The sequence below is a fragment of the Chenopodium quinoa genome, unplaced genomic scaffold (assembly GCF_001683475.1).
Source record: "Chenopodium quinoa cultivar QQ74 unplaced genomic scaffold, ASM168347v1, whole genome shotgun sequence".
Lineage (NCBI taxonomy): Eukaryota > Viridiplantae > Streptophyta > Magnoliopsida > Caryophyllales > Amaranthaceae > Chenopodium > Chenopodium quinoa.
Window position 1 is genome coordinate 2,792,728 of NW_018745523.1, and position 17,910 is coordinate 2,810,637.

The following is a 17,910-nucleotide window of genomic DNA, read 5'->3' on the forward strand; positions in this document are numbered from 1 at the left end:
CAATAAACCAAAGTTTCCTTTTTAATCGGGCAATGCAACTCCAACAACAAATTACGAAGCCAACATGACTACGAAACTACATTAGCCACACCTCTGTACTCCGCTTCACAACTAGACTTGGAGAGAGTAGCCTGTCGTTTAGATGACCAAGATATCAAATTATCACCCAAAAACACACAATAACCAGATGTGGACCGTCTCGTATCGGGACACCCACCCCAATCAGCATCTGTATATGATACAAGTGTAGAAATAGATGATGGATAAAGATGTAAACCATGGTCAAGAGTACCTTGTACATATCGGATGATGCATTTCAGATCAGCCATATGAGTTACTTTCGGATCATGCATATGTAAGCATACCTGTTGCAACGTATAAGAAATATCCGGCCTTGTAAAAGTAAGATACTGTAGCGCCCCAGCAAGGCTACGATACAAGGTGGGATCTGCAAAAGGTGAGCCCGAAGCACTGACTTTCGGTTTTGTCTCAACAGGAGTGGCCGAAGATTTGCACGAACTCATCCCGGTCCTTTCAATAATCTCCTCGGCATACTTACGTTGTGACAAAAATAGTCCACCCTTATGCCTTGTCACAGCAATGCCAAGAAAATAATTTAGAAGACCCAAGTCCTTCATAGCAAATTCCTTGCTAAGAAGAGAAATAATAGAACGCCTTAGAGCATTAGAGGAAGCTGTAAGAATAATGTCATCAACATATAGCAACAAATAATCCACATTCGAGCCATCACGATAAATAAAGAGAGAATTGTCACTCTTGCTATTAGTAAAATCAATAGAAGTAACAAAATCAGCAAAGCGCTTATACCAAGCTCTGGGTGCCTATTTAAGACCGTATAATGATTTTCGCACCAAACATACATAATCAGGATGAGTCTTATCACGGAAACCAAGAGGTTGATGCATATAGACAGTCTCATTAAGCTCACCATGCAAAAAAACATTCTTAACATCAAGCTGATGAATTTGCCAAGCTTTGGACAATGCCAAGCTAAGCACGGTACGGATGGTAGCCGGTTTGACCACCGGGCTAAAAGTCTCCCCACAATCAATGCCAACCTGTTGTGTTTTTCCATCACCTACAAAACGGGCTTTATGCCTCTCAAAAGAACCGTCAGATTTCACCTTATGAGTAAAAATCCACATAGAATGAATAACATTAACATCAGGCGGACGGGGCACCAACTCCCACGTCTTATTATTAATAAGAGCATTATATTCATTATCCATAGCCATTTTCCAATTCGGGACACGTAAAGCAAAAATTGGGTTACGAGGAAGAGGGGATTTCGTAACCGTGGACACCATGGTATTGAGATTGTGATATTTCAGGTTGGGCTTGGTGATACCATTTCTACTACGAGTGACCATGGTGGGATGAGGAGTGGGAATCGGAGTGGGTTGGGAGGAGGAAACAATTGGGCTAGCTGGTTGGGTAGGTCGCAGTTGGGCCGTGGCTGACTGCGCAGGCCCACGGTCCTCCTGTGGCCCATTCTGCCCAACAACAACATCATTGTTGGGAAAAGAAAGGAGCGGAACTGGACTGCTGGGAGGGGAAGTATCTTGCGGCCCAGTCCGTGTAGGGGGAGATGAGTGTGGCCCAAACCGATTACGAGGAGAGAAGGTTGGGCCAGCTGAGGGAGACCCGTGTTGGGCCACAGGTGGTGAATTGGGCTGCTCAGGCATGCCCATGTGATTAATCACATAAGAGTTAAACCATCATCCAAAATATCATATGTATGTGTAGTTGGTGTGTGTAATTTAGCAAAAGGAAAAACCGTTTCATCAAACACAACATGCCGGCTAATTATGATCCTATTAGAAGATAAGTCATAACATTTGTAACCTCTATGATTTGGTGGATACCCCAAGAAAACAAATGGTGTGGAACGAGGTTGAAGCTTGTTGATAGTTGTGGACTGAATTAAGGGATAACATAAACACCCAAAAACACGTATATGAGAATAAGATGGTTCCTTTTGATAGAGAACTTGGAGAGGAGATTTGTACTCTAGTAATTTACTTGGCAAAAATTATGAAGGTAAGTTGCCATTTGCAATGCATGGTGCCAAAATGATGGTGGAAGTGATGCATGTGCAAGAAGAGTGCGAATAATATTATCCAAAGATCTAATTTTCCTCTCAGCTTTTCCATTTTGTGATGACGTATGGGGACAAGAAAGACGGAAAGACATGCCATTAGACTCACACAATGCCCAAAAAGGTCTGTTATCATATTCCCGCCCGTTATCACATTGGAAATTTTTAATAGGTCGGTCGAATTGCGTGCTCACAAAAGATTGAAAGGCTAAAACCTTATCAAAAACATCAGATTTTCTAGCTAGAGGAAAGGTCCATAAAAACTTAGAAAAATCATCCAAAATAAGCATATAATATCGATGACCCGAAGAGCTTAAAACAAAAGAAGACCATAGATCACTATGAACAATATCAAACGGCAAAGTAGTACTTGAATTAGAAGAAATAAAAGGCAACTTAATGTGTTTTCCAAGTACACAAGAGTGACAAATATTAGAACTAGGGGAATGATTACATTCAATATTTTTATTACTATTAAGAGCCTTTAAAATGGAAGACCCCGGATGTCCCAATCGATCATGCTAAAGAGAGGATGCTAAGGTGTAGACACCCAAATGTGTCTCCTCAAAACCAAACCCAGAGATGAGTACCTTTCACGTCGAATCATAATCGAATGAAGTGAAAGTGTGGAAAGTTTAGTGTTGCGGATAGTTTTAATTTCTTTTCTCTTCTCTCTGTTTTTGAAAACTTATTTTACGAAAACAGCCAATACAGTTTGGTTGGTCCATGATATGGGTCCAATAGTAGTGTATTTGGATGGGGCTTGACAAGGGCTTTCCAACGATATATTATAAGCTCAATTCCGATGAATATTGAAGAAGTTATGGCCAATTTACTAAAATGGGCCCGGTTTGAGCCTTATATGCGGCCCAATGATCTAGGGGAGGGCCTAATATGATTTATCATCCCTAATGCAATTAGGAATGGTTTTAGTCTTCTAAATTCTTCTAGAAGGTTCTTTTCATTCCTAATTCAATTAGCATTGATAATGTGACTTTTGTTGACTTTTCAGAGTTTTAATTAAAATCAAAGAACATTTTGAGGAAAAGATACGATTTTATCCTCCTGTACGGCAAAATTTATCTGATTTTAGAAAACGCGTCAAAAACAGAATTAGCGCCTGGCGCCTTGCGCCAATGGCCGATTCCTGGCGCCAATCTCGTTTTGCGTGCGCCAGACTCTGTTTTGTTAATTTTATCTTTTTGGCTGATTTTCTCTATAAATAACGTATTAAAAACTCCGTTTTCATGAACCAATTCTCATCAACATTCATCTATATTCACCTACAACCAGTTTTCAATTTTCTCTCATTCTCTTTAATCATTCGCTAATTCTCATCAAGATTTCCTTCATTCATCTTTCTCTTTTCTAAACTTGTTTTTTACATACAAAATTTCGCATTCATTAGATCTAGAAACACCTAGCCATATTCGAAGTTGTCTTCGCCCTAGACGTGAAAGGTTTAATTTCTGAGGGTTTGGTCCCAAATCTCTATTTTAATTATTTAATTTGATTTTCGGTTTATTATTTTCCTTAAAGTTACTAACGTGTGTATTTTGTTATTAGAAAGAGGTACGAGGCATCAAAGTAAGTACTTTAATTGATTTATTGACATTATGATGTAGAAATCATGTTTATATTGTTGTTATGATATTCCTATATCATGTCTAGGGTAATTTTTAATATTAAATATGATTGTTACGATGCTTCCTATGTTATTCCTAATATTTATGATTGTTAGTATCATGTTAGGGTTAAAGATTTGATTGCTTAGTGACATGCTAGGGTTTGTTATTAATCTTGTTAGTATCATGCCTAGGATCTTGCTATTTTTATTATGCTTTAACATGATTTATGTTTATTATTGTAATTATTATTATTATTTTATTTATGATGATTGTTATTATGATGACTATTATTTTGATTATTGTTATTATTTTATTATTATTATGTTGCTTGATATTTTTTATTTTTATTGCTTGATCACACCTTTTATGCATATCTAAAGGGAATTTGGTACTTGTAATCAAGCTTAATAAGATAATTAATAATCTTGTTTAGGGTTAATTTGATTATAATTCAAGTGATCGCCAATAATAGATTTATTTGTGCATTAAATTCAACCAACATAGATAAACAGGTTTAGGGTAAATCTATTGATTGCATGTTAATCAGAAAGCGCACATGAATACGATCTGAATAAAGTAGAGGTCTATTATTAGGGCAGGTTCAATCTCTTTTATGTTGGATTTGTACCTTCATCCCCGAACCCTTATTTGGTTCAAGACCTTATGGAGTTGACGATCTCTTGGATCGTTAAGGGGTGTAACATTCACCATGTGAACGGTTTACAAGTTCCTAAAACTTGTTGGCGACTCTTTTGCTCTATCTTCTTCCCTTTTGGGCGCCACTGTACTTTAGTGTATGATCACAGTGGGGTTCAAGCTAGGGGTTAACGCTTGAAATTATTCCCTACATAAGGCCGTAAAGGTTGATGGAGAAGAGGTTGAAGAGGTGGTAGTGAGTGGGTATAGATCTCCTTGACTATCACATCTCATTATTAGCATCCCCGTCTGATAATCCTTCACAGAAAAACCATTAGGGTCAAACTCAACAAACACACAATTATCAGTTGTAAATTTTCTAACAGAAATTAGTTTCTTGATGAGTTTTGGTGCATGAAGGACGTTAGAAAGAGACAAGGGTGGGTTCGGGGAAGGCAAAGTAGTATGAACACAACCACGAATTGGAATTGAATGACCATTACCAACAATAATACCATTATGATGATTGCTCAAATTAAAATAAGACGGGAGATTACCATTGGAGGATGTCATGTGCGAAGTTTCACCGGTGTCCATATACCACGAGGGGTCTGGTTGGCTCAATGTCATTATGTGCATAGCCGATTCGATATCTGTCGGAGTATAAGACTGTTGAGAAGCCGCATAAGCATGTTGTGGGCGAGGGCCTAGTATGCTAAAATGTTGCTGCTTCATTGGGCCTTGAGGTCTGGCCCAACCTTGGGTTGGGTATGGACAAGGTGGAGTAGTCCATTGAGGAAAATACCCCCAAGGTGGGTACTGTTGGTATTGGGGATGCCATGGAGGAACCGACCCCCACTGTGGCTGTTGTTGTTGACCCGGACCACCGCGACCCCCACCAGTGTTCTGACCGCCGCCAGGACTGGTGCTGCAACCACCCCCTGCGTTCTGGCCACCACCCGTTTGCTTGCGGTTACCATTCTTCTTCTGATTCTTGTTCTTACCACGTGAGGAACCCGAATCAGAGCCAAAGTCAGAATCCCGGGAAGAGCCGCCACCATAGCTGTAGCGGAATGAGCAGCCTTCTTAGCCAAACCCGCCTCCTCCAACGTGAGCATCGATCGGGCTTGGTAAAATTGAGGGAGGGGGCTGCTTTGTTGGATGAGAGTAGCAACACCATTGCAGGAGTCTGTGAGACCGGCAACCAATTGAAGCACAAGCCGGTTGTTGTCCACCGGTGCCTCTACATCTTTCAATTGGTCGGAAAGGCTTTTGAGCCTTTGACAATACGCCGAGGCGTTAGAGAAATCCTCCATCTTCGTGTTGGAGAATTCATGTTCAAGGGTTACGGCTCTAGATTTCTGATTGTCTTGGAAAATATCACGCAACCTTTCCCAAGCTTCCATCGCCGTTGAATCCGGTTCAATAATTGTCTGCAAAAGATCCTTTGAAATTGTCGAATAAATCCACCCTAGAACGAGTGCATCCAACGTCAACCATAACTCCTTTTCCTCATCGGTTGAAGGGGAAGCCACCTTCTTCTTCGGAGCAATAATATGGTCGAGAACCTTGTGAGACCGAGCGTGAATTTTGAATAGTTCCGCCCAAGTAGAATACGCAGCATTTTCCAATTCAAGAGTAATTGGGATGTTTCTCTTAATATTCGAGACAGTAAATGCCGGGTGGAAAGAGGATTTGCTATCCGACATTGTTACTGTAAAACAGAGGAGAATAACAGAGAAAGAAAGAAGAGAAGAGAAGAAAAGAGAAGAAGAAGAGGCGGAACAGTATTAGGGAGCAGCGGAAAAAAACACCCTAAGCAACTGATACCATGAAGGAATTGTATTCCGTGAGTTTTCCATTAGACTTGCTGTGACTATATATACACATTACATGCTTATCTTATGCCACAAATCAAGGGATAGCTATACACTAAAATATATGCTAAGTTACAAATTAGGAAAACAGAATAATTACATATATATACTAAGTCAAAGATATATTAATACTAATATATCTTAACATTGTGAACCCATTCCATGCGATTTATTTGAAGTCGAATTTCACCCTCGATCTTTCAATTGCCTATTGTGTTGTTCTTCTAGTTGAAAGCTAAGGGTAAGTTATTAAAATTAAAAATGAAAACAAACCCATCTCCACCAACACTAGCTACCATCCTTCCTCAATTCTCAACCAATCTCCACCAACACCATTTGCAACTCTTAACTTTACCTATTCATTTCTTAGCTTCCTTTATTTTCTCGATCGGCATCTTTTTTAACACTTCAATTCCTCGTTTATGTTCCTTGACAAGTTTTAATTTTTGACATTATTATTACCATAGTTTATTGTTAACAATCCCAATTGTGTGTTAGGATTTAATTCGCTTTGACTAATGTTTAATTCATCATTTCCCTCGTTTCTTTTAATTGGTACGTGACATGATCAACGCCGGAAAATAAAAGTCAACGATGACTTTTCGACCAAGAGTAGTCTCTTATAACATTTATCCTTTTTCTTACAACATTTTTTTTTATTAGCTAGTTTTTCGCAAAAAAAAGTGCTCTATAGGGTAGTTTTCACAAAAATATGCTTAAAGATAATATCTGTCAAAATTTTATACCCCATATATATACGTGCATAAGGATAATGTTTTATTTATTTAAACACAGAAGAAGTACTCATTATCTCAAAAAGTTATCTCATAGTCTTAAAATGTTATCCCATATTCACTCAATACCTAATAAGACCATCATCACTCATGGTATAAAAATTCATATCACCCCTCTCTCTCTACCACTTTCTCACTCCTCCACATCATCTATACCACAATACAATATACTTTCTCCAAAAACCACCCCACCCATGGTATAAAAAAAAGTTTACCAACACACTTTCTCTTTCCTATATATATGAATTATACACTTAATTAAATCATAATTATATTTTGTTTTATGTTAAAAATAACTAATTACTATTTATAAAGTTAATTAAATAAAAATAAGCAATTTCGATAGAAAAAAGTGAATTTCAAAAATATATAAAACTATATCAATATGGGTGTCTATGTTATGTCTTGAAAAATTATGAACAATAGTAATTTTTCATAATTTTTTACTTTATAATTTTTTCTCAAAATGCAATTGAAAAATAAATAAAAGATGTATGACAACCAGGCCACATGGCATGACCTGGTTGGTTCATGTTTCACGTGGAACGAAGCAAAAGTTTACCATGGAATGGTATATACCATTTGATGGTATAGTTTTATGCCACCAAAGTAGTAAAAATTTGCAACTTTTGATGAATATTTACACCGTGGTATAAAATTATATCACGAGTGTTGATGCTCTAAGAAAGCCCAATGTAAAATAGCCTTTCTAGACGGCCAAATAAAAAATAAAATATGTTTGGAATAGGATTCAATCTCAACTCCCTCATGAGAAACACCTCTCCTTAACTAACATAACAAGCCTTATTTACTAAAATTTATGTGTGTTCAATAGTATATGTAATAATTTTAGGGGAGCCATAGCATTGAAAATACAGAATGCAAATTTGGGCCGGGGAGGCCAGGCCTCCACCAGCCTTCGGTCCCTCCGCCACTATAACTGATGGAAGATAGAGGGCAAATTTTTACCTAGACTCTAGGGTAGCTAGCTTCTCCTACACCCCCATGCTACTACGTCGTTTTATATTGAATCATTCTGCAATTTTGTTTTTTTTTTCTTCATCTTTTTTCATTTTTGTAAACTTTCTATTCAAGAAACTATATAATTATTTTCTTAACCTAATTTCTATTTTATTTCTCTCTTTTTTTACTTATTTCATTTTCTCTCTCCTGCATTTTTTATTTTTCCCCCAATTTTTCTCTCTCTTCTTCCATGGAAATTTCTAGCTCAATTGTGTTTGATCGTGACTGTGATTCTAGCTTAATTGCTTTTGATCGTGATTGTGATTCTATTTTTCCTGCTGGAGTTGGTTTAGTCGACTCGTTTTCGAAACAATGTGAGTAATTTTTCCCTCAAACATTCGATTTTGATTATGCTCTGTTTTCGCCTGTAATAGTTCGATTTTGATTTCATAGTTTTGCTAATTGTATGAACTATAGTTTATATAATGCTTAATTATAATTTTTGGTTTTGTAGTTTTGCTTATTGTATGAATTAAAATCAAAATTATGGTCGATTATAATATTTGATTTCATTTTTATTTATGATTTTTTTAATTTATAGTTTGTGATGTATTGTTGTGATTTTATTGTTTTTCTTTGTAATGTTGTTATTCGATTGATGTTTTTTCCAGTTTTCTGCATTTTGATGATTGGCTATAGTTTTATAAAATTTGACATTCAATTAATGCTCATGTATGTTAGATTATATGTACATTTACGTTAACATAGGTGTAATTACTGTAATTTATATTTATCTATGTAATCATAAATGTTCATTTATATGTTTTATTATCATTTTGATATATGTTCATTTATGTAATGATAAATGATCATTAACAGTTTACATGTGGTTATTGCACTGTAATTTATTAAAATCACTATTGTAATTGTACATTATTGCTATTATTTGTGTTCATTTGTTACATTTTAATATTGAAGTGGAAAAAAAGAATGCTATTGTATTTGAGGAAGCAGCTAGTTCTGAATTTTATGGGAAACAATTTCCTTCTGAAGATGTGGCTTATGAAATGTTTAATGAATATGCATTTAGAAAGGGCTTTGGAATTAGAATTGGAAAAAGTAAGAGGCGAAGAGATGATTCATTCTCTATGAAAAGATTTGTTTGTACAAATGAGGGTTTTAAAGATGATAAGTGCAGGAATAATAGGCTGTATGAGAGACTTAACATAAGGACTGGTTGCTTAGCTTTTGTGCAGTTTAGTATTGACCGTTCAGGTGTATATACATGTACAAGACATGATATGGTTCATAATCATGAAATGATTCCTGTTGACAAGAGACATTTAATAAGGTCTCAAAGGGATATTTCTAAGGAACATATTAATTTCATTTCTACACTTAGATTGAGTGGAGTTAAAGTTTTTGATTCTTTAAGAGCTTTGAAGGAGGTTGGAGGGTCTCCTAACCTTTGTTTTACAGCTCCTGATGCTTATAATGCTATTTCTATTGAAAAGAGAGCTAAACTTGAGGGAGGTGACAGCAATCAACTAATCAAATTTTTTGCTAAGAGACAAATTGATGAAGCAGATTTCTATTATGACTTTGAACAAGATGAAAATGGTGCATTGGTTAATTTCTTTTAGAGAGATGGAAGGATGATGAGAGATTATCATTACTTTGGTGATTTGTTAGTTTTTTATACTACTTATAGGACTAACAAATATGGTATGATTTGTGCTCCATTTGTGGGTATGAATCATCATGCAAATAATGTGATGTTTGGCATGGGATTTATACTTAATGAAAGAACAGAATCATTTGAGTGGTTATTTGATACTTTTCTAACTTCTATGGGAAGGATAAGTCCTATTACTATTATGACTGATCAAGCTCAAGCAATTGCAGCTGGGATAAGAAATATTTTCCCCAAAGGTGTTCATCATAGATTATGTGTGTGGCATATTGAACAAAATTCTAAGAAACACATTGGGGCGTTGAGAGCTTTGGATGGTTTCACTGATTTATTTGGTTATTTACTGAAGTATTGTGAAACTCAACCAGAATTTGAGCATTATTGGAAAAGGTACTTCTGCTTTATACTTGTTTAGCTTCTTAAATAATTTTTACAGAAATGAACATTTAGTTTTTTATAAATGTTTATTTCTAATGATCATAACTGTTATGCTTAATGATCATGTTTCATTTACCGAATGTTGTTGAAATATGACTGTGCAAATGTTGATTGGTTGAATGATTTGTATAAAATCAAAGAGATGTGGTGTCCAGCTTTTTCAAAGAAATATTGGTCAGGAGGTGTGCTTTCATCTCAACGTAGTGAGACAACTAACAAATCAGTTTCTCAAAGGCTTAACAAGACACAAGGTCTATGTGATTTCTATCAAGTGTTTCTCGATGTGGTTCAAGAGTGGAGAAGCAAAGAAAAAGGGAGAGATTATAATACAATCAGAGGTAATCGTCATTTGGCCTTTGCATACATTGGGATTCTTGTTCATGCTAGATCATTGTATACTATTCAAGCTTATGTGCTTTTTGAGGAAGAGTTCATTAAGGGTACTACTTGTGATCATAAGGATGCTGGTGTGAATTTTCCTGAATATTATTATCATTTGTGGAGACCTGGGAAAGATATGATCAAGCACGAGGTTGTTTTTAATAAAGAAACACATGCAATATGTTGTACATGCATGTTGTTTAGTGAAATGGGTTTGCTTTGTTCTCATGCTCTTCGAATTTATCATATGAATTGTGTTCATAAGATTCCAGATGACTATATATGTAAGAGGTGGACTAAGGCTGCTATGTGTAGTCATGGCCTTGATGAACCTACAATGAAAACCAATGTAGTATCTACAAGTGTTTGGAGGACACAAACACTAAGGAAATTTGTTAAGTTGGTAACAAGTTGTCAATACTCTTTGAATGCTAGAGCAGAGGTTGAATGTTATTTCAATATTTTAAAAGAAAAGATTGAGAGTGTTACTGGTACTATTGATTTTAATGAACCGGTTGAAGGTATTGAAATTGTTGATCATGAAGTTAAGAATCCGGCAAAATCAAGACCTATTGGAGAGAGGAATTATAGGCCTAAGAGTAATTTAGAGAAGGCTTATAACAAAGCCAGGGGTCAGTGGATGAAAAAAAGTCAGCATACACTCCTTATAAAAGATCTAAAGGTCAAGCAGTAGTTCAGGTAATAATGCACATTTACTTTTTTGTTATTGATCATTTATGTTCAAGAATTGAACATTTTTGTTTTACCTTAGGAATTGGACGAGAATGGGTGTCCTATATCTTATGCTAATTCTTTGGCTGATCCTAATGAGTTAATTGTGATTGAAGATCCAAATGCTCAGGTAAAAACGTATTTTCTTTTTTTTTATCTGTTTTTATCAAATTCTTTAGAATATAAAACATTTTTACTTTTAATTTTTTTTTCAAGGTTTGTAATAAAAAGACTGCCATTGTAGAAGATATCCCTTCAGATGATAGTGTTTCAAATGACTTTGAACAGGTATTATGTAAATGATTATGTATGTAATTGTAGTTGTTCATTTCAGTAGTTTAAGTTGTGATTATAATGTTTTTATAATTTTCATTTTGTTATAGAAATATAGATATAGCTCTATGCAATCAAACGTTACTGTTGATCCAGACATATCTTCTATTGTTAAGGTGAAATATTAATCATCTACCTTTTAATTTTGTAATTGGTCATTATGAATTTTGAATTTGATCATTAATTATTTTAATTTTGATCATTAGGGTAAAACAGCTGCAATTGCTCATGATGTTGATAATGTTCCAACAAGTTCTCAATTGCCACCAAATAAACCAAGAAATGTACAATTTCCCACAGTTGTGCATGCTAAAATCAATGCTCAAGCTCCTTCTAAAGTTTCTAGCATTGTTCAAAATCCTCCAAAAGCTCCAAGAAATGTTCAAGTTCGTTCTAGTGTTCCGAAGAAAGTTCAAGCTCCTTCTAATGTTCCAAGAAGTACTCAAGGCTGTTCTCGGAATGTTCAAGTTGATCCTAGTATTTCAAGAAATGTGCATGATGTTCCTAATGTTCCAAGAAGTACTCAAGGAAATTCAAGGAATGTGCAAGTTTCTCCTAGTGTTTCAAGGAATATTCTAGTTTCTCCTAGTGTTTCAAGGAATGCTCAAGGATCTCCTACTGTTTCAAGAAGTACTCAAGGTGGTTCTCCACATATTTCAAACAAATATGATAGGTTATTAGCGTTTTTTGATACTAGTGTGGCTAAGATATTGGCTACAAATGGTAAATAAGAGAGTAAATCAATATGCAATTATGTTTTGGTGTTTAACTATCAACATTTTTAGTTGTCTCAACTTTATAGAGATTCAAGTGCTTTAAGTTTTTTATATTTTGATTTATTAAGTAATTTGAATCTTTTTTTTTTTCAAACTATTCTTAAATGTTCTATAAATGATATTTTTGCTTTTGGAAGTGATCATTTACTATTTTAAATAGTAAGAACCATTATTAAATTGGAATAATTATATTAGATGATTTAAAACTGGCAATTATAATGTAACACTTTACTATTTGTAAATATTAAAAAGATAATAAATTTTGTCTTTACTTGAACAACAACAAAAACTTATGTCCATAAAAATACTGAAAGCAAGTATGATCATATATATGTCTATATATGAACATATTGTATTAAGCTTGTGCAAATCTTCTTGCTGCTCTTCTATTGTTCTGTGACTGCCTGTTTCCTTCATTCAGCATTAGTTGAGCAGTGTATTGTACTCTGAGCTTTCTGATTTGGTTCACCTGTTTCAGGAAAATAATTTATTATAAACATGAACATTAATGGGATATAAATGATCATTATGTATTATAAAGTGATCATGAAGTATATTTTTTTGTTTTGTTGAAATTTACTTACATTGTTTGGTTTTAGGTCACAAACCCATTCTTCATTGGGATCAACAGTGAAAGTTTCCATATGTTTCATAATGTACACTCCACAGTTGGTGTAATCTTCGTTGCTCCTCCACTTCATTTTTTGCAAAACCACCTTATATTTCTCAATAGAATCTGCATCTTCATACCCCCAACCCTTTCAAGTGTTCTGCATATCCTTTTAACTGCAACATATACAGAAAAAAAAAATTCAAAGGATCATATTAATATTGATCATTTTAATTTTCAATATTTATCATTTTGTATAAACAAACTGATCATTTATATATCTATTAAACAATATACTTACCACCAATTGGGGTTGGTTTACAACTTTGTTGCAATTGTTTGATGTTTTGGCAGTTTCCTGTTGTCAATTATATGCATTGTCTCATTGAAATGATCAATGCATAGAAGATAGAAATGTGCATATATGGCCACTGGAAAAAAAATCTGTACATAGTACACAATATTATTATATATACACATTAATGTAAATGAACATATTATAATTCCATATTGTTCATTAATACCTGTTGATATCCAACTGCACTCTTGATTTTGTATAACCTCAATTCATTTGTTATTCTTTCTTTGAAGTATGCAATCTAAGCTCCATTGATGATCCTTCAGGACACACTGTATTTGCATACATAATTTGCTGCAAATAATGCACAGGATCATTTTAATATTCATAATGATCATCTAGTATAAGTGAATTGATCATTTTAGTACACCAATGTATACATGTGTAATTTCAATAAAGACTTACATGTGGAAATGTTGAAAAGTATAACTTGTTCTTTGACCTTTTTTGATTCAGAAGTACTGCCCATGAATCGATGACATTGTTAACTACTAATGTATCCCCTTCAAGAGTTTTCATCTCTGCCCTATTGATCAAATTCACTCCATCATAGTATAGTAGCTCACTGCAAAATATCAATTTTTTAAATTTTATGAGTTTACAACAAACATAATGTTAAAGTTTTAATAAAGTAAGTGATGTATACCTTTGATCTTTTGCACTATAAGCATAGTCTGTTACAAGTTTGTTCATTGTGTCTTTATCTTTGAACAAATCCTTGTACTTGACCATGTATGGAGATCGGAAAGCAAGAGGAACATTTGGGATTTCCCTTTGTGGCCTAGTTAATGTGACCATGTAGTAATACAAATATGAATTTTTTAATAATGAACAAATAATTTATATAAAGAACAAATAGTAATACCTTATCTCTTTTTCCTTTGCAATCTCAGTTTTTGCCTTCTTAGCTTCTCTTGATTTTTTTCTTTCCAAAGTCTTCTCTCTGTCACTGAATAAATATTGAATTATGAATGATCATTTAGTATATTGATAATGAACATTATAAATCTATACACATGTAAAGACCATTTACCTTTGTCCTGTTGTGTTTTTGGAAATTTGAATCTTCTCTGCTTCAATTTCTTTTGAATCCTTTTTTGTCTCACTGAATATAAATATAGTATAAATGATTATTCAGTTTAATGAAAAAGAACATGTATATGTGGAATAATCATTTACTTTTCCTTCACATTTGAAGCATATAACTGTTTCTTCTTGTCTTCTCTGAAATATTAATCATGGTTAGTAATGAAGAGTAATTAATATAAAAAAAAAACATTATTCTCCTTTTTTGAACCATAAACACTTAAAATATTACTAAGACATTTAAATTAAAATACATAATTTACATATCTTAAATTGTGCATTCCTACCCTAAAGCAAAATATTCCCTTCTGATTTTATAATACATATCCATTACTAACTTTATAAACAAAAACTGTCCAAAATAATTACACTTTATAACCAAATTTATCTACATGTCCATTCAAAATTCTATATTTTCTAACAAGATAGGTCTTCCATGTTTACCCCATGCTTCCTCCTTTCTTGTTTGATTTATCAAGGACATCTTCCATACTTGAACATGCTGGAGATTTCAAGAATGTAGAAATATCTCCAGCAGCTTCCCTATTTTCAGTTGGTGTCTTGGGATCACCAACTTTTGAATCAGATGCTGCAAACAAAATACATGAAAGAAAATTTATATAACTAAAAATGAACATTATACTTAATAATTTGATCATTTATTTGTAATATGTGAACATTGTACCAACTCTTTGAATTTCCTTCAACATTTTCTTCTAATGCTTCATATTTTGAACCTTCACCTTTGTTTAATACTTTTTGTATTAATTTGCATTCACACATATATAGACTTAGTATCATTAAAGAAGAATATTTTACAATCACAAATGTTCATTAATTACTATATAAGTGAACATTTTACCTTTTTTTGAATTTCCTCCATCTTGTGGTTCTTCAGAATTTGAACCTCCAACTCTTTCTGTTGATTTAAAATATATGAAATTGTTAATGTAAATGAACATTTGTTATTCTGAATATATACTTTTTTGAATATTTAGACTAAACAAACTTATTATTTTATAAATGAACATTATACTTTTCATAATTGTACATAGATATTAAAGCTTTACCCTTTTCTGGCTTAGAAGAAACATTTGCATCAGTTGTTGTTGAAGTTGTGGCTGCAACATTAATCTGTGCTTCTGTGTTCAAATAAATTAAAATTTAATTCTTTAATTATATTATACTCTTTAAGTAAGGATATTCAAATTAATGACAGTTTTTAATTAAGCATATTTACCAGTTGTTGGAGTTGGGGGAGTTAAGTTGCAACCCAAACTGAATGCCTTCCTTATATCATATTCCTTCTCATTTCCTGTTTTCTTTTTTTCTGCTTCACTTGCCTCCATCAGTTCCTTCTCAATTTGTGCTATGGCATTCAAAAAATCCTCTGATCCAAATATTTCTTCATCTTGGCTGAGAATTGATGGTTCTCTTGCCATCTTTCCCAACACTTCATCTACCTTCTTGACCAACTGATTCCCAGGGAAGAGTTCTTTTGCCTTAACCAATTTGGTAGAAAGTCTTGCCAAAGATGCACCAACTTCTTGTACCATTGATGCAAATTCATTCATAAAGACCTGTCATTTATAGAACATATAAAAAAAATCATATAAGACATTATGTGTTTTGATATTGAACATTTCATAATTTATAAATGATCATTTTGTACCTTAGGATTGTCTTCAGGATTTTCTTCTATTCTTGGAAGGACTTTTCCATATCCATAGTTCAAATCATTTTCTGTTTTTATCCTTTCAAGTGACATATCCCTTGTCCGACAAGAAATTATTGGAATTGTTCTTGGTTGTTTTTTGTTCAATCTTTGAACTCTGTCAAAGTAGAACAGCTGCACCAAAACCCATTATTATAAATGAACATATAATATAAAACAAATGAACAATTAATATAAAAGATTAAAATTTGAGACGAAATAGATATTTAACATTTTGTTAATGAACATTCATTGTTACTAAAATGAACATTTTATAATTTACTATTGTGTTTTGTAAACTTACCATCAGAAATTGCAGTGGTCCATTGTAGAATCCTTTTCCTCCACTCTTTCTCCATGTCACATGGCAAATGATGAGAGAGTCAAACACGTACTGACACCAATCCAAGTTTTTTATTTTTTCTTTGTCCATCATAGAAAACAGAAACTTGAAATGGCATTGGTTGTTTGAAATACACTTCATCAAACAATTCACAGCAACTACCAAAAAGTTTGTGAGAAAATCTTCTTCTGCTGGCCTTTGGTTTTTGAATTTATCGCTCGTATATTGAGCAATAATTTGGTTTACAGATGGTGTTTTGCCTTGCCATTTTGACCTCCAATTTTTCATAAATACACCAAAATCTTCACTTGCTCTGTCTGATTTGGCTTCAATAATGGGAATGTCTCCCATTGGCAAACCATAAACAATTCTCACATCTTCCACCTCAATTTCAATTTTCTCACCTTTAGGCAGCTCAAAACTACAACTACTGACTTCAAATCTATCTAAAACCCAATGGCTGAATTGTTTGTCAAGCTGAGGAAGTTCTATATCCAACAACGGCCCCAGTCCTATTTCATGCACTAATTTCTTCTGTGTATCACTCATTTTCTTAACCCAATGCATGAATTTGACATGGCCTCCTCTTGTCAAACTTCCAACTTCCTCTTCATTCTTTTCTTCCTCCTCTTCTTTCTTTTTAGCCACTGAAAGTTCAGTTTTCCTCTTCATAATCTTTTTTATTGGTTCCCTCTCATACAAAACCATTCTTTTTTCTTCAACTTTTGGTTTTTTCAATGTTGTTTTCTTTTCTTGAACTACTTCCACCTCCTCACTTTCTTCATCTTCTTCTTTTTCAGCATCAAAAGCTAGATCCTCACTGTCTGATCCATTATCAGTATCACTTTTATCATCTTCTTCATTTTCCTCCTCTGATTGTTCTTCAATGATTTTTGTTTTCTTCAAAGGGCCTTTAGCTGATGCAGAAGGCCTCTTCTGGCCACCTAAACATTTGATCAATTATAATATGTAAAATGAACATATATATGAAAGTGTAAATTGCTAGTTTGTGTTTGAACATTTAACTTTATTAATATGTACATTACCTTTTTGTTCTACTTTTTTAAAAATTTTCTTTTCTGCAGGAGCAGAACTTGTTGCAGGGACTTCTTCTTGTTCTTCATCCTCTGATGGTTCATCATAAGGCACTTGATCTATGATGGTCCAAGGGCTGCAACTGCAGTTGCAGAGAAACCTGCTGAGAAAAAAGGACGTACAAGGGCTGCAGTTATTGGGAAAGCAGGCCAAAAAGGTAAAAGAACATATCTAAAACAATAAATGTTCAATTACAATCTTACACTTTGAAAATGTTTATTTTACTTAATATAATTGATCAATTAATTAGGTGGTCAGAGTGTAAGATTGTAATTGAACATTTTCAAAGTGTAAGATTGTAATTGAACATTTATTGTTTTAGATATGTTCTTTT

At 33.8% G+C, this 17,910-nt stretch overlaps 4 protein-coding genes across 4 annotated transcripts; 2 read left to right on the top strand and 2 right to left on the bottom strand.

Annotated features, from left to right (window-relative positions):
- Window positions 1–4,584: 4,584 nt before the first annotated feature.
- LOC110715468 lies at window positions 4,585–6,092 on the bottom strand. The gene is made up of 2 exons (XM_021894050.1): window positions 5,388–6,092; window positions 4,585–5,331 (listed from the first exon to the last, which is right to left on the bottom strand). The coding sequence occupies exons 1-2, from the start codon at window positions 6,090–6,092 to the stop codon at window positions 4,585–4,587; spliced, it is 1,452 nt and encodes a 483-aa protein (XP_021749742.1).
- Window positions 6,093–8,267: 2,175 nt separating this feature from the next.
- On the top strand, window positions 8,268–9,660 carry LOC110715469 (protein FAR1-RELATED SEQUENCE 5-like). Its single transcript, XM_021894051.1, has 2 exons — window positions 8,268–8,391; window positions 8,996–9,660. The coding sequence occupies exons 1-2, from the start codon at window positions 8,268–8,270 to the stop codon at window positions 9,658–9,660; spliced, it is 789 nt and encodes a 262-aa protein (XP_021749743.1).
- Window positions 9,661–10,227: 567 nt separating this feature from the next.
- LOC110715470 (protein FAR1-RELATED SEQUENCE 1-like) lies at window positions 10,228–11,671 on the top strand. The gene is made up of 2 exons (XM_021894052.1): window positions 10,228–11,228; window positions 11,302–11,671. The coding sequence occupies exon 1, from the start codon at window positions 10,228–10,230 to the stop codon at window positions 11,221–11,223; it is 996 nt and encodes a 331-aa protein (XP_021749744.1). The 3' UTR covers window positions 11,224–11,228; window positions 11,302–11,671.
- Window positions 11,672–15,292: 3,621 nt separating this feature from the next.
- LOC110715685 lies at window positions 15,293–16,068 on the bottom strand. The gene is made up of 2 exons (XM_021894290.1): window positions 15,665–16,068; window positions 15,293–15,566 (listed from the first exon to the last, which is right to left on the bottom strand). Exons 1-2 carry the CDS (start codon window positions 15,996–15,998, stop codon window positions 15,442–15,444), a joined length of 459 nt encoding a protein of 152 aa, XP_021749982.1. The 5' UTR covers window positions 15,999–16,068; the 3' UTR covers window positions 15,293–15,441.
- Window positions 16,069–17,910: the final 1,842 nt, after the last annotated feature.

What these genes read in the sequence shown, in the direction of transcription:
- LOC110715468 (XM_021894050.1), bottom strand. Translation starts at nt 6,092, where the DNA reads ATGTCGGATAGCAAATCCTCTTTCCACCCGGCATTTACTGTCTCGAAT. An exon ending in TGATTCGGGTTCCTCACGTG is followed by an intron (nt 5,332 to 5,387) that starts GTAAGAACAAGA and finishes GGTGGTGGCCAG; the next exon opens with AACGCAGGGGGTGGTTGCAG.
- LOC110715469 (XM_021894051.1), top strand. Translation starts at nt 8,268, where the DNA reads ATGGAAATTTCTAGCTCAATTGTGTTTGATCGTGACTGTGATTCTAGC. An exon ending in CGACTCGTTTTCGAAACAAT is followed by an intron (nt 8,392 to 8,995) that starts GTGAGTAATTTT and finishes TTAATATTGAAG; the next exon opens with TGGAAAAAAAGAATGCTATT.
- LOC110715470 (XM_021894052.1), top strand. Translation starts at nt 10,228, where the DNA reads ATGTTGTTGAAATATGACTGTGCAAATGTTGATTGGTTGAATGATTTG.
- LOC110715685 (XM_021894290.1), bottom strand. Translation starts at nt 15,998, where the DNA reads ATGAATGAATTTGCATCAATGGTACAAGAAGTTGGTGCATCTTTGGCA. An exon ending in TCCCCCAACTCCAACAACTG is followed by an intron (nt 15,567 to 15,664) that starts GTAAATATGCTT and finishes ATTTGAACACAG; the next exon opens with AAGCACAGATTAATGTTGCA.